The 16,193-nt window shown below is 39.2% G+C and overlaps 1 protein-coding gene across 3 annotated transcripts in view; it reads right to left on the bottom strand.

The window, feature by feature from the left end:
- Nucleotides 1-16,193, bottom strand: part of LOC124795449 (suppressor APC domain-containing protein 2) — a 128,033-nt gene that overhangs the window by 48,676 nt on the left and 63,164 nt on the right. For all 3 annotated transcript variants that reach the window (XM_047259471.1, XM_047259472.1, XM_047259473.1), the window contains exon 5: nucleotides 596-742. In XM_047259471.1, coding sequence (XP_047115427.1) covers nucleotides 596-742 — 147 coding nt within the window. The remainder of the gene's footprint in view (nucleotides 1-595; nucleotides 743-16,193) is intronic.

The following is a 16,193-nucleotide window of genomic DNA, read 5'->3' as shown; positions in this document are numbered from 1 at the left end:
TCTTTTCTTTTAAACTCTGCAAAGTCCTTAGATGATACTTTCTTCTGCAGTCCATCTTGCTTATCAGTTACCCCGCATATTTTGTCATCTTCTACCTGAATGCATTTTATATTAATTGAATGTGTGTGTGTGTGCTGCAACTGGTCCAGGAACAATAAACTGCAACACACAATACTATGAACTTTTATTTGTGTAATTTTAAACCACCCTGTTTCTGAAAACTGTAATAACTTACTGAAGAACTAATCATGAGACCTTATCTCAAAATATTAATACTAAGGAAATTCTGTTAAGTTCTCCATGAAACTGACAATAATAACGTCTGCATGCCCAAGGTAACAGATGGTGGTATTCCAGAAATGAGTCATTGGGTTGTACACAATTAAGCAGAAACAGGCTTTCTCAAGTCAATTCACATATATTTCTCATATGGACACAGAACATAAGGAGAAAGTTCTCTTTTACTCTTAGTATTCTATCCATTCATTTTGTACTTTCAGTTCAAGTAAGAAATTATAGAATAAGATAGGGTATCACAATGTCAAATGAATTTCATGCATTCCAAAACAACAACAAAATAAAGATGAATACAAACCATATGCGAACCCATACGACCAAGGTATTTCATCTTCTCTTGGACGACAGCAACCTGTTTGAGGTACCAGTCCCTTGCTTTTTCAACAGCTTGCAGTCCTTGCATCAGCACATCTTTTTCCTGCTCTATTTGTTTCATCCTTTTGAGCTACAAACAATAGAATTATAACAGTTATGACAATAACTACTGAGAACTGTATGCAGAGTAGAAACAGACCAATGAATGTTTTACCATCATACAAAATCTCTAAGAAACATGGCAGCTGAGATAATTAAAACTGGACTTAAAGATCTGTCCCAAAAAAAAAAAATAATATTTCACCTCCGAGTCCACTTGTTCAGCCACAGGTAACAGTATAAAGATAGGGAAAGTAAAATATATTTCTATTATTTATTTAAGAATCCTGTGATGATAAACACAAAAGTGATGATGCCTTAGACTGCTTAATGCTAATGACTAGAAATCAAGTTATTAGATTTGTAGCTATGAGTTAATACTGTTTTTGTTACACAAACAACAAGCAATTAAAAATTTTTAAAAGTCACAACATTCATGGTTATAGTGATATACAAATTTATATCAGTTCATATGGAATAAAATGATTTTGCAACAGGTGAATTTAATCTTACATGTTGTGTGTGTTATGAACCATAAGTGGCATTTCAAAGTTATTTCCAACCGCAGATTCTTATAGAAGAATGGCTTAAGAAGAATGGGACATGGAAGTTGGAAACGAATCTGTGTCACTTTCTTATAGAATGCAAGTAGGATGTGTTAACCACTGTTCAGCATCACTCAGTAATCACAGCTAAACGAAAACAGCAGGGAAGTCATGCTATAGTGTTGAATGTTTAACAGAAGCAAATGATTTAAAATTTTGCTATAAATAAGAGATACGACTTATAAGAGTGGCACTTAATATGTAATGCAAAATGTTATTTTTCAAGGCCACTTTTGGTTTAAAAAATGTAGTTTTCTTTGTGACATCCTTAAAGATCTCATGTTTGTTCATAGCTCCCAGTAGATGGCAGTGCTATAACCAGTCTCCAAAATGGTGTCCTTATCTGAGGTGTGTTCCTCCAAGCAAAGAGCAATGCAATTGACTTCTTTTAACCATAAACCAGACTACCACAAATATTTATACGCATTTATGTAATGCCTATGACAGCAGACAGTGGATAAAAATAAGGTAAGTTGCTGAGCAAGATATCTGTTGTCAACACAGCAAGAAGAAGGAAATTTAATCTCCTGTGCACAGCCCAGCAGCACACAGCTGTGATGTATACAATGTTTCAACAGGCAGACGTTCTTATTTGAGGTGACCAATGAAAAATAATCAAGCAACTCAGTGCTCAACTTCATATCTCTATTGGTAGTGCTGACACACTTCTCCACCAGTTAGCATATTCCAAGGTTTGCACCGATTCGGTTCATTGAATTCTAACTGAATAGTATACAGAGGAAAAAAGAACACATGGGTCAAATTACTTGCTTGTTATGAGGCTGACAGCAACGATTTCTTGTCAAATATCATCACATGCGATGAAACATGGATTCACCATTTTGAGCCCAAAACAAAAGTAGTAATCCATGGGGCAGTTCACAATATTACACTTGGCTAGTAAAGTCATGGCTACACTTCTCAGGGACTCTGAGGGTATTATTCTGTTTGATGTACTCCTTCATGATCAAACAATCAACTTTGAAATTGGTTGTGAGACTATCAGGAGATTAAAGAAACGATTCCACAAAACACAAAATGTGAATGCACTCTTACTCCATGATAGTGCAAGGCCGCCCATAAGTCTGCTCACACTAAACTTTGGTGGACCTTTCATCCCCATCCTCTCTACAGCCTGGATCTCATACCTTCTGACTTTTCTCTTTTTGGTCCACTGAAGGATGGACTCTGAGGGAACCACCACAGCAATGACAGCGAAGTTACTAATGCGGCAAGATCTTGGCTGAGAGCAGATCAACAGAGTGGTACAATGACAACGTACAGGTTCTCACATTAAGTTGGTGTATACCGGTAGCCATTGAACTGAACAGAGATTACATGGCAAAAATGATTTTTATTGCCAAAGAATTACAGAACTATAGGGTGTATTTAAATCATGACTAAAACCATCCTGGCATGAAAAAAAAAGTGATTCATTACTTACTGAACAAACCTCATAATAATGATTTGTTGTAGATTTCACACAATCAAGCAAAAGGTTAACTTTCTTATATGTTTAGTTTTGTATCACCAAGAATCTTGTAGATCCATTGTGGATAGATGTTGCAGTTAGATTAATAAGTATTTCATTATCTTCCACAGTTTACAGCTCTAGACCCAGTCTGCAAGAAACAGAAGCTTCTCTCCATCTTTTCCTGACCTCCTACCAATCTTCCCTTCCCACTTTTCCCCTGTCTTCTTTTCTCTTCTCCAAAGATTCCTTCATTCCAATGATCCATTTGTCACTTGGTGTTACTCTAGGTCTCTTGCCTCCTACTGGTTATTTCATCAGCTGGTCTTGGTATCCTACTAACTCATATTCTCTAGAGGGAGCCCTAATACTAGAGAGCACACCCCTAGGTGCCAGATAACATGGAATGAGCCCCAGAAATAAGCATAAGAGATCTTCTGAACTCTAGATTTGAAAATAAAACAGGGAGACAGTGTAGGGGCCATGACTGTAACAAGTGTTTAAAACTGATGTACATAATATTATAAAATATCCATCGATGTTTCTTTTACACATAACATACAACATACTACTTTATTCCAAGAGAACACAGATTCTTACTGCAGCAGATACTGCAACTGGGCCATGCAAACAATATATAGGGTAACAAGGTAGAGTGTCAAATAAAGTGTGACACACGCAAAGTCTCATACTGTTACAATTTTAATGTGTGTGGTTTTTGTTCAAGGATAGGTCAATCACGATTCTTTTGTCAAAATTATGAATGTGTCAAGACACTGGTTGATATTTTTGAGAATATTTTATCAATAAAGTGCTTAAATATTGCCTTTAATTTAGAAAATGATAGCCCAAAGAGAGTCACCTTGTGGGAAATTTTTTCCCAGTTTAGTGCTTTATTACTTTTTGTGCAAAGATTCAGTGCAACCGCTCAATGGATTTTAATCGCTTTCTTAGAGAGTACATGGTCACTAAAGCTGCAAATTTTCCAAAAACTCAATCAGAAGAACCCTTACAAATTTATTAAAGGAACAATAATACACAGTGAAATAATTTCAAAGGACTGCATTTAATACTGTGGCTTTAACATTATCATCTTTGCTTCAGTGCCATTATGGTCAGTGAGTATTTGTAGAAGTAATGTTCTAGTGACTGATTTTACACAGGGCCCAAACTTTTTATGGATTTTTAACAACCCTAGGGTAAGATTTTGCTTTTGAATTCACTGAACACTTCTCACATAGTTGTCCTGTTTCTGATGCAGGAGACATACAGAATCAACTACAGAACATAAACCATTAGGAATAACAGGAATGGCAAATTACTCGTTAATCTGGAAAACAGGGCAGAGAGTGAAGACAGCAAAGATCCCAAATGAGCAATTTCTTCTGTGAAAAATTTATAAAACAAATTACTAAAGAAGTACCTTTCTTTGGCATCTTAGGACCAATATTATTCTGATATAATCAAAACATCAGAAGTTCCTGCCAGAAATGGTAATTTAAACTATCATGGATGTTCAAAATGTGTTGATATACAATAAGGAAACATTGCGCATAAGGGCAACAATTAATTCAGCTTACAGACGGAAAATACAAGGTGCATTTAATAATTAATATAACACTTTTTTCTCCCGGTCAATTTCAGTTGAAAAAATTTGGAATTAATTGTGGGACATAACGTAATATTCCCGCTTCAGCCCTATAGTTTCATAAAGTTCCAAGAAATGACTGCTCTATAAGGCACCTTCAAAACACCATCTGTAATGGAGGTGCTTTCCAAGCAGAATGCGGTCACTGAGCTTTCTGGCAGAAAATCAGAGCATCACAGGTATTCATAGGCACTTGCAGAATATCCAGAGAGACCTGGCAGTGAACAAAAGTATGGTGAGTCATCGGCCGAGGCACCTGCATCACCGCAACCTCTTTGATCCCCTGTGTTCTGGCTGGCTGCACACAGCTGTGACTCCTGCAGTGTTGGAACATGCAGCGGTAGTGCGTCACACTTATCCACCACTTGGGGTACTCAAAGATGAGTGCCCGCTGTGTTCCTTGCTGCCTAACGGAAGACCATAAAGTGCAACAACGGACCATCTGCGCGAAATTGATTGCATGTTGTCAGGCTGATTGTGACAATTTTTTGTTGAACATCATACAGGCAATGAAGCACAGATTCATCACTTCAAACCAGAAAATAAAACAGCAATCCCTAAGGTGTAGCCACACCAAATCTCCTCCGTAGAAAAAGCTCAAAGCCACAACCTCAGACAATAAGTTGTGGTGAGTCTTCTGGGACTCTGAAGGAGTTATTCTGTTTGCTCTCCTCCATCATGGTGCAATGATCAACACTGAATTGTATTGTGCTATCCTCAGGAAACTGAAGAAGCAACTTCAATGTGTTCGTTGCCAAAAAAATTAAAATGAACTTGTTCTTCTCCAGGACAGTGCAAGGCCTCACACAAGTCTGTGCAACTGAGAGGGACTCACAAAATTTCAATAGACTGTTCTTCGTCCCCCCCCCTCTTCCTCCTTTACAGCCAGGATCTTGCACCTTCTGACCTCCATCTGTTTGGCTCAATGAAGGATGCACTCTGTGGGAAGCAATACGTGGACGACAAGCAGGTTATTGACGACCAGTAGAACAGTACCATGTGGGCATTTAGGCCCTCCAAGTAAGGTGGCGTAAGGCCATCATACTGAATGGAGATTATGTTGAAAAATAGAGTTTTGTAGCCAAAAGAGTGGGGAATAATGTGGTGTATTGGAATCCTGAATAAAAGCAACCTCAGAATACTGTCAAATCAAACACAGATTCCAGATATTGTGAAACAAACTCAGAATCATTAGAGATGAATAACTGACTGTCAGTTGAAGCAAAATGAACACATAACGCTACCAACAAAGAAAACATCAACAAAATGTTAAGACTTCATTGTATGTAAGAGCAAGTGCCTTGAAGGTAGCGTAACATGCATAGTACTCATTAGCGATTAGTAAAAGTATAACACAAAATAAAACACCACTGCTTTTCTAAAATATATTCTTGCAATTTAGGGCATATCACTGGGAAATTGCATCCAAGTTCTTTGATGGATAATACTAACCATTTTTCATTTTTCTAAGTTTATTATTTTCTTCATTATGGAGAGATGTTGACTCAGCTTTTGAATGAGAAAGCAAATAATTCAAAGACAAAGGTGTTTTCCCGGTCCTGATACCAGCTGAAAGAGAAAGAGTGAGTGGGTGTGCAGGTGGATGGGTGGGTGGGTGGGTGGGCACACATGCGTGGGAGAACATTTTACACAATGTATAAATCCTTGTGAAACTAGTAATGTAAATTAATTTGTGGGATATAGTGAATATATACTGCATGAAGAGTTTGACAGAGCACTGAAAGATCCGAGTCGAAACAAGGCCCCGGGAGTAGACAACATTCCATTAGAACTACTGATGGCCTTTGGAGAGCCAGTCCTGACGAAACTCTACCATCTGGTGAGCAAGATGTATGAGACAGGTGAAATACCCTCAGACTTCAAGAAGAATATAATAATTCCAATCCCAAAGAAAGCAGGTGTTGAAAGATGTGAAAATTACTGAACAATCAGTTTGATAAGCCACAGCTGCAAAATACTAACACGAATTCTTTACAGACGAATGGAAAAACTAGTAGAAGCCGACCTTGGGGAAGATCAGTTTGGATTCTGTAGAAATATAGGAACACGTGAGGCAATACTGACCCTACGACTTATCTAAGAAGAAAGATTAAGGAAAGGCAAACCTACGTTTCTAGCATTTGTAGACTTAGAGAAAGCATTTGACAATGTTGACTGGAATACTCTCTTTCAAATTCTGAAGGTGGCAGGGGTAAAATACAGGGAATGAAAGGCTATTTACAATTTGTACAGAAACCAGATGGCAGTTATAAGAGTCGAGGGGCATGAAAGGGAAGCAGTGGTTGGGAAGGGAGTGAGACAGGGTTGTAGCCTATCCCCGATGTTATTCAGTCTTTATATTGAGCAAGCAGTGAAGGAAACAAAAGCAAAATTTGGAGTAGGTATTAAAATCCATGGAAAAGTATTAAAAACTTTGAGGTTTGTCGATGACTTTGTAATTCTGTCAGAGACAGCAAAGGACTTGGAAGAGTAGTTGAACGGAATGGACAGTGTCTTGAAAGGAGGGTATAAGATGAACAGAAGCAAAACGAGGATAATGGAATGTAATCGAGTTAAGTCGGGTGATGCTGAGGGAATTACATTAGGAAATGAGACACTCAAAGCAGTAAAGGAGTTTTGCTATTTGGGGAAGCAAAATAACTGATGATGGTCAAAGTAGAGAGGATATAAAATGTAGACTGGCAATGGCAAGGAAAGCATTTCTGAAGAAGAGACATTTGTTAATATCGAATATAGATTTAAGTGTCAGGAAGTCATTTCTGAAAGTATTTGTCTGGAGTGTGGCCATGTATGGAAGTGAAACATGGATGATAAATAGTTTGGACAAGAAGAGAATAGAAGCTTTCAAAATGTGGTGCTACAGAAGAATGCTGAAGATTAGATGGGTAGATCATATAACTAATGAGGAGGTATCGGATAGGAATGGGGAGAAGAGAAGTTTGTGGCACAACTTGACTAGAAGGAGGGTTCGTTTGGTAGGACATGTTCTGAGGCATCAAGGAATCACCAATTTAGTATTGGAGGGCAGCGTGGAGGGTAAAAATCGTAGAGGGAGACCAAGAGATGAATACACTATGCAGATTCAAAAGGATGTAGGTTGCAGTTGGTACTGGGAGATGATGAAGCTTGCACAGCATAGAGTAGCATGGAGAGCTGCATCAAACCAGTCTCAGGACTGAAGACCACAACAACATAGTGAATAGGGGGGGGGGGGGAAGAAAACAATTCACTGGATAAATGGGGCGGTGAGTTGTCGGTAGGCAGCATAAATAGGATTGAAAATGTTGCTAGCTTTTGGACAAAATCTTCTTTAGAGCTATAGAGTTCACATATAATTGCACAGCTACATCGTCCCAGCTGACTACATTGAGACCTCAATCTCCCTTCACTCCTTCCTCACACTTGCCTCTTCCTCACATCTGCCTCCACCCTTGCCTCATGATCTTAACTTGACTGATTCTATGCTCACACCATCCTGTTCCCTGTCTCCCTCTTCTTCCGTTATACCTCACCCTCTAAATCCTGTCCTCGGAGTCATATTGTGCTGCATTCAACTCCCTCTGGTAATGTCTCCAATATCATTGTAAAATGGCATATGGATGGCGAAAAAACAAGTAACTGAATTATATAAATGATAAAAAGTCAATAAACAAGGGCAATTTTTATTTTCTTGGGTATGAGAAGAAATTTATCTCTCTACATATTTTACAAACTGTAACAGTGATATTTAATGTGTAAAAGTGTAACTGGATATATTTATTTAATGCGTGATAGATGTATTCTTGTAGTGATCCATATAGAAAGATTATTGGAGCCTGTCTCCACATGTCAATGGAACAATGTAATTATATCGAAAAACAAAGATGCTGTGTCTGCTTGTGTCTGTACACGTGCGGATGGATATGTGTGTGTGTGTGCGAGTGTATACCTGTCCCTTTTCCCCCCTAAGGTAAGTCTTTCTGCACCAGGGATTGGAATGACTCCTTACCCTCGCCCTTAAAACCCACATCCTTTCGTCTTTCCCTCTCCTTCCCTCTTTCCTGATGAAGCAACCGTGGGTTGCGAAAGCTTGAAATTTGTGTGTGTGTTTGTGTTTGTTATTGTCTCTATCAACATACCAACGTTTTCGTTTGGTAAGTTACAGCATCTTTGTTTTTAGATATATTTCTCCCACGTGGAATGTTTCCCTCTATTATATTCATATCATTAATTTGAACAATGTAATTAAAATGATTAAGATTTGTTAACTGCATTTTAAGCTATCTAATCTATATAAACTATTTGGATGAATTGACACATGGATGTAAGAGACAAAAATGTTCCATAAAACAATAACAAACAAAATATTTAGGCTGTCATTTACTACAATATGCCTGCCAAATGAACATGCAAAAACTATAAACTTCAAAACATTTATTCCACCATGCCTAAAGCAGAAGGTAGGATGCCTGATAAACACATGGTTTCAGTTTTGACAAGAAATAAAATATAATATGTTAAAATGTGACACATTGGAACTGGTACACCACATATACAGAATTCTATGAGTCTTCCTGCTAGTGTAAGTAGGTGTGAATTACTAGGCCTGGTATGAAGCAATAAGAAGGTGTACAGTGATTAATCCACATCGTCAATTTTAGATTGCTGCTCCTTACTTTCCTAATCACTCAGTCTAACACTGAACTATTACTCACTGACACAATAAGAAAGTAACAGATTTGAGGAGGAGGGGGGACGTGACAAAGCACCTCTAATATTTCCCCACCCGGCTGATCTTGCAGCGATTATACACTAGCTAATTTCCAACTGTTTCTGTATGCATTGGTATACAACAGAATAGTGTGTTTTGATACACAGTGCTCTCATTAGTACAGTGACTTGCCACAACATAAGAAGAAAGACTTTACAGGCATTATTTGCTGTTATTGACTGCAGTTGGGAGCTGGAGAATGGGCTTGAATACCTATTGCACATTACTCACTGCTACTTTTGTACACAATTCTATTTTCTTGGTTGAGTCATCAGCACTGGATGCTCCGATGCTCTAGCTGTGTTATGGACTGGTAGTATAGATGATTGAAGACAACCTCAGTCAACATTTAACCAACTTATAAGCAACAGGCATCCCCCAATACAACAACTTCAATCCCTTCCACATCAGATGCTTCTTTCCACACAGCCTAGGCATCTATGATAAATGTATTACCTCCAACACTAAATGCATCAAAACCAATAACTACAACACTGCCAGACTTTTCTTTCCAATTGTTCCACTGATCTCGTCAACAGATAAATCTCCCAGACAGTCTCCAGCTCTGAGCAACACAACTCCCTCTTTGAAAAAAAGTCAGAAAAACTCGGTGTATGAATCCAGTACTATATGGACCTCGATTATGTTTCTTGCCAAAAAGTTCATGTTTTCACAATATCAGTATCTCTATATTCCTGTTCCTGGCAAGAAATCTGCTGTGCATATCAGGTAAAACACTACTAGGTCTTCCACAAACAGTTCTATACATAATCATGGAAAAAGAGCCAGTTTGGACCTTCACTTACCAAGGAAAAAACAAACAAAAAACTAAAAAAAGCACATTCTATCACGGAATAAAATTTTACAATAAACTGCCCATGGAAATTAATGAAATTACTACAACACATCTGTTTAAAAAGGCAGCTAAAACATTCTTCATAAGTAACATTTACTATACAATTAAACATTACTTAAAAGATCCAGAATAGCGATTAATAATGAGATTTTGGCAAACGATAGCACGGAAAGAGCAGAGTATAACACTGTATGATAAACATGAAGAACTTTCTTATCTAACATGATATATGATTAATTGTAGACTTTTGTAATGGAAAGATGTAATTTTTTAAGAGTTTTTGAAAGCTGGTGAAATGAGAAATTGTGTGGCTTTGCAACAAGAGAAGTGGGGAAATTACTTGTTTATTTCTATGCTGAGAATGTAATTCTTCATAAGCATTTGATCTGAACTGTCCTCAGTTCTTTATTTATTAAACCGCTTTTCAGGATTCTGTCAAAATTTCAATTGCATCAGGATGTTAGCAAGGTGACATTGTTTAAACTCCGCTTTGTTTTACTAAAATAAGCAAATTTTAACATAGCAACAGCAGAAATGTAGGTGTTGCTCAAAATCTGCCATTGACAAATGAGTGGTTTTTCAGGAGACAGCATGGATTAGTTGCTGTAAATATACTGAATGGGCTGGAAGCACAACCACACTGAAAAACTTATACAGCTCTACGGTGAACTATTTTGTTTGTGAAAACTGACAGTGAACATTACACAAACAAGAACGTAAGAAATAGGGTGTAAAAAGAGAGGGCTGAAACATTTCTAGACAGTATTCTAACTGTGGACCACAGCATTTAAAATACCTTCAACAATTTCAGAAATAAGCTCAGAAAGATGTGGGTCTCTCAAAGAAGTGTAAAAAAAAAGGATGAACTGTATAAAGCAACACTACAGTGAGGGCCAATAAAATGTTGCTTGTATTATGTGCATTATTGTGGGCTATTAACAATCGTGTTATGTCCATTGTTTTAGAGGTGGTGTTAGATATTTATTTTCAGAAATATATGAATACATAGAATACAAATCACCAGTAACTGCCACAATTGTCTTGCTAGCATCATACACACTTTCTCTTGAATATATAAGCTACACTCTCTAGTCACATTAAGATGACCACGTTTCAAAAGCTTGCATGGACTGCTGCGACAGATGTGTAGGAAGGGAGCCAATTAGGCTCTGTTGGGTACCGACAGGGATGTGGAACCATGCCAACTCCAGTGCTGTGCCCAAACCTGATCAAGGGGGCCCCATATAATCTTGATTGGATTTAGATCCGAGGAGTCAGGTGGCCAGGGGTGTACGGCAAACTCATCCTGGTGCTCGAACCGTGCACAAACACCTCAAGCTATGGGATATGTTGCACTGTCCTGCTGGTAGATACCACAGAGCCGAGGAAAAAACAAACTGCATGTAGGGGTGGACATGGTCCATAAGGATAGATGCACACTTGTGTTAATCCACTGTGCCTTCCAGAATGATGAGAGCACCCAGAAAATACCAGGAAAACACTCCTACCATAATGCTCCCTCCTCTGGCCTGGACCCTTTCCACAATTGTTGGACGGTATGTGCTTTCAGATATTTAATGCTATACACACCACTGGTCATCTGTCCGATGGAGAATAAAATGTATTTCATTTGAAAAGGCCACCTCAGTGGATGCTCAGTTGCGGTACTGCTGTGCAAATTCCAGCCTTTGTCACTGATGAACATCAATCAGCATAGGTGCATGAACCAGGTGTCTACTGCGAAGGCCCATATACAGCAACGGTCACTGAACTGTCGTTGAGAAGATACTACTGGTAGCCCCGTGGTTCATCTGGGCAGTCAGTTGCTCAACTGTTGTCCTTCTATTCACATGTACAAATTTATCATTCATCCCTGTCACCTATGCACCACCGTTGCCTCGGCTCTGGTTTTGGATAGCACCATTTTGTCATACACAGTATACTACAACCACAGTGACACACGAACAGTTTACAAACTTAGCCATTTCAGAACTGCTTCCATCCTGGTCTCCAAAGCTAATGATGATGCCCTTTTGGCTATTCGATAAATTGCTCTGTTTCCACATTACAATGGCTGCACTGTTTTCTGCGTCCCACCAACACATTTTATGTAGCCTCCACTGCTAGTGCTGCCACCTGCCATCTTTGAATGGTTACTGCATGCTGACATTGAACACAGGCAGTGATCACATTAATACAACTGGACTGTGTACTTCCAAAATGTGAAAAATCTACTTCAATAAATACAATGCACTTGGGGTAAGACAAAGTCACAACTCCTGAAATCTGTCGTCCAAGGCTTCTGGCCCATTGAGCATGCACCACAGTCCTCAGTCAGCAGATAAATCATGAAAGCTGCCGATTTACACTACACACTATCAGTCCCAACCTGTGGGCAGATCGGCGGGACTAGGTCCACCGATGGGCCCCACATCAGCGGGCCCAATCTGTCAGATATCAGCGGAACGTGCCTGTGGTTCTGGCCTATCATGGAAATCTGCTCGTTTGTGACCAGCTATTTACGCCCATAGTCACGAGTCCCTGACAGTGTACTAATGAACTGAGACTTAGGTGATCAATTTGTTTGTGTAATGGATAACTTGTCCGAATACTCCGAGATCCAAACAAGCCATTTCTCACACCTCCGTGCCACTCTCGTCAGCAGCTGCTCAGCTAGCAACAAGGGTAGTGGCATCTCTGAGTGCAAGATGTGGGGAGCAGTGGGGAGGGGAGAAGGGTTAGGAAGGATGGAATAGGCAGGGGGTGCATGACACCAAGCAGCTATTTGGCTGTGCCCAGCCAGTGATGATGCAAGGTGTGTCTGTAAACAAAGCGTTTCATCCACTGAGCCAAAAACAAGATTTTCCACTGTGTTTTTTCCAAATTTGTCTGATATTTCCCTGACTCATTTGAAATTCCCTGATTTCCAGAAGTTATGGAAATGCTGTATAAGTTCCTCTGGCTGAGAGATTAGATAAATGTCGATCTCACTTTGTGTGTTAATCATGACCTTAAAATCACCACAAATTCTGATAAGACTGTTTTGCGTTCTTTAAGAGGACCACAGGAGTCACCCACTGACTAGATGAGATTCGTGCAATTACCCCTAATTCCTGTTAACCTTTCTCATTCAGCCTTTAAGATGTCTTGCATTGCAAATGGGACTGGCTGCAGCACACATTTACAGCCACTGCCATTTGCAGCAATCAGTGTGGACACAGACTCTGCAACCTTTCTAGTAGCCTCGAGCCCAGCATCCTTTTTTCCCTTGTATGAATGGACAAGAACTGCTTGCCTATATTGCTGAGTGATAAGTTGGTTTTACAGAGCATGAACAAGACATTGAATTTTTCAGATGTGTTCTCTGTGGTCCACCAAAATTCTGGATCCTCAGTTCACCAAGAGGGGAACACACACTTCCAGTTCGTCAAGTAAACCTTGAAGTAACATACACTTTAGACAGGATCGCACCTAAACAATATAGTGACTTGTGACCAAGAGTTCGCATAGACAGGAAGCCACTAGAAAATGTCACAATCTGAGCTTTTTTCTTTCTTAGGGGCAACTTCCACCTCATCCCCTCGTCTCTATCTCTTACTGATTAGGTCCAAAGTAAGGCAACAAAATGTTCCTTGGGTGCATGTAACTGAAAGTAGTATATGTTGACTAAGACTCACAGCAACATCGGAAATGTTGACAGTGAGGATAGAAATGACGCAAAGAGTTGCTTCACCTGATATGCAACAGGCACCTACTCCCACAGTCCCAACTCACTACCTGGCTACCTGCTTTGCACTGTAGGCTTTAGCTAAATGTTAATCAATCTTATTCATACACAACACAGTGAGATCAATAGCTGTTGGCAAGTAGAATGGCTCGCTGGCTGCCACTGCATTGGACTGAGGAGGTTAGGGGGTGCCAAAACCTGGGTGGAGGACAGTCACACAGCATGGAACTGAGGTTGAATGATTAGTGCAGAAGTGGGATCAAGGAAAGCCAATGTCCCTGCTGAAAATCAAATGAAACACCATGCCTTTTCCAGAGTTTTTAGGCAAGATGCAAAAATTCCCTGAGTTTCCCATAAGTTTTCTGGAATAAATAATCCCCTGAGTTTTTCCTGTTTTTCAGGTTCTCCGAGACACTGGACACCCTGAAGGTGCACATATTGGACCTTACCCTATTGTATGTAATTAATCAAACTTTGTATTTGCTGCTTAACAATATAATAATGTGCAAATAAACTTTTGCAGGAAATAATAATCATAATATATAAGTATTAGTTCCAAAGTTAATATAACAAAATACAAGGCTGTTACTCACATGACTGATGGTTCAGACATGACAATGCTTTCTAGATAGAAAGAAATAAGGGTATTTAGTATGCAGTGTGTAGCTTTTGTGGTAGTAGTTTCAGACTTAAAATGGCTAATAAAAAACAGCCCTTGTTAAGAACCGAAATTAACCATCATCTCAGTCAATATTGGAGGACTAATCAAACAATAGAGAATCCAGGATGGAATAATGACAATATTGTGCAAAGAATATCAGGGAGATGCAGACAGGCACAACAAAAAGACTGCTACAAATGTGAGCTTTCGACAAAAAGACCTTCTAAAGTAGACAATACACACACACATTCACACAAGCACAGCTCACATACACATGACCAACAGTGGTCATGTGTGTGTCAGTTGTGCTTGCACAAATGTGTATGTGTTAACTACTCGCTCAGAGACAGAGGTTTGTGTGTGTGTGTGTGTGTGTGTGTGTGTGTGTGTGTGTGTGTTACTTTAGAAGAGGGCCTTTTTGTTGTTCCTATCTGCGACTAGACACCTCCGCTATATGATGATTAGCAATCTTATCTTTTTCATAATATTGTCAATATTGAAGGTCTTACACTTAACAAGGAAGAATTACAAAGTTAGATGTGTCATGATCAGAATTGTGATTCAGGAATCTCACAGAGCTGAACCACCATCACCTCAAAATCAAAGGGATGAGTACACATTCAACATTTTCACCAACAATATGGCAGTGCCATCTTTGTCATGCCCTGCAAGGCAGCAGGGGTAGATAACACCAGAATGCGGCAGATCAAATACTTTGGGGATCAAGAGAGACAGTGGATTTTGGAACTTTTCAACAACTGTATAAAGGCCATAATTTCTCCAAAATCTGAAGGACACTGAGGGTGATTTCTGTCTTGAAACCTGTAAAGACTTCAGCTGAGCCAGAAAACTACTGGTCAATATCCTTTTTGGGTCACCTGCTCAAAATCTTTGAGTGATTGTTGCCGGTTCATTTGATTCACGTTGTCCAGCCAGCCCCAGTTCAAGAACAAGCGGACCAGGAAAATGCTGTGCATGTCAGGTCTCAATCTCATGCAATTTATTAAGAATGGCTTCAAAATCCATAAAATTAAAGGAGTAGCTTTTATCAACCTGACACCTATTATGACACTGTCAAACACTGTGTGTTGTCAAGGAAGATCTATGGAATAACAAAAGATTATCTTTTCACCAAACTCATTCAACATTTACTTCAAAACAGGAGACTTTACACGGACTTCCAGTGTCTGCATAATCAATGGAGATCGCAAAGAAGCAGTTCACTGCAAGGAAGTGTTCTTTCATCAGTATTATTTAACATTTATATCAATGATCAACCACTTCTGGCAAACACAAGGAATTTCCTTTATTTTAGTGATCTGGCATTAGTAAGCCACGGGAAATCTTTTGAAGATGTTGGAGTCCACCTGACAGACACATTGAGAGAGTTGTGTGCCTGTTACTCTAACAGTCAACTTTGTCCAAACCCAGCTAAAACCCAATTGTGAGCTTTTACCTTCAGTAAAATTAGGCATCTCGTAAACTTAACATCACGTGGCATGGGATACAATTGGTATTTACATCCCATGCAAAATATGTGGGAGCACTCTGGATCGTAAATCAACATGGAAACAGCATTCCAGAAATATGAGAATGAAGGTGGAAACCAGAAATAACATGGAGCACATGGAGCTCCCGACTGCACACCTTGAGAATGACAGCACTAGTAACATGTAAAAGTGCTGCAGGGTATGCACCTTCTTTCTGGTACAAATTTATCCACGAAAACAGTTGACAAGTTGC

The sequence above is a fragment of the Schistocerca piceifrons genome, chromosome 4, assembly GCF_021461385.2.
Source record: "Schistocerca piceifrons isolate TAMUIC-IGC-003096 chromosome 4, iqSchPice1.1, whole genome shotgun sequence".
NCBI classification, from domain to species: domain Eukaryota; kingdom Metazoa; phylum Arthropoda; class Insecta; order Orthoptera; family Acrididae; genus Schistocerca; species Schistocerca piceifrons.
Note: the sequence above shows the minus strand (reverse complement) of the source record. Positions and strands in the feature narration are given on the sequence as shown.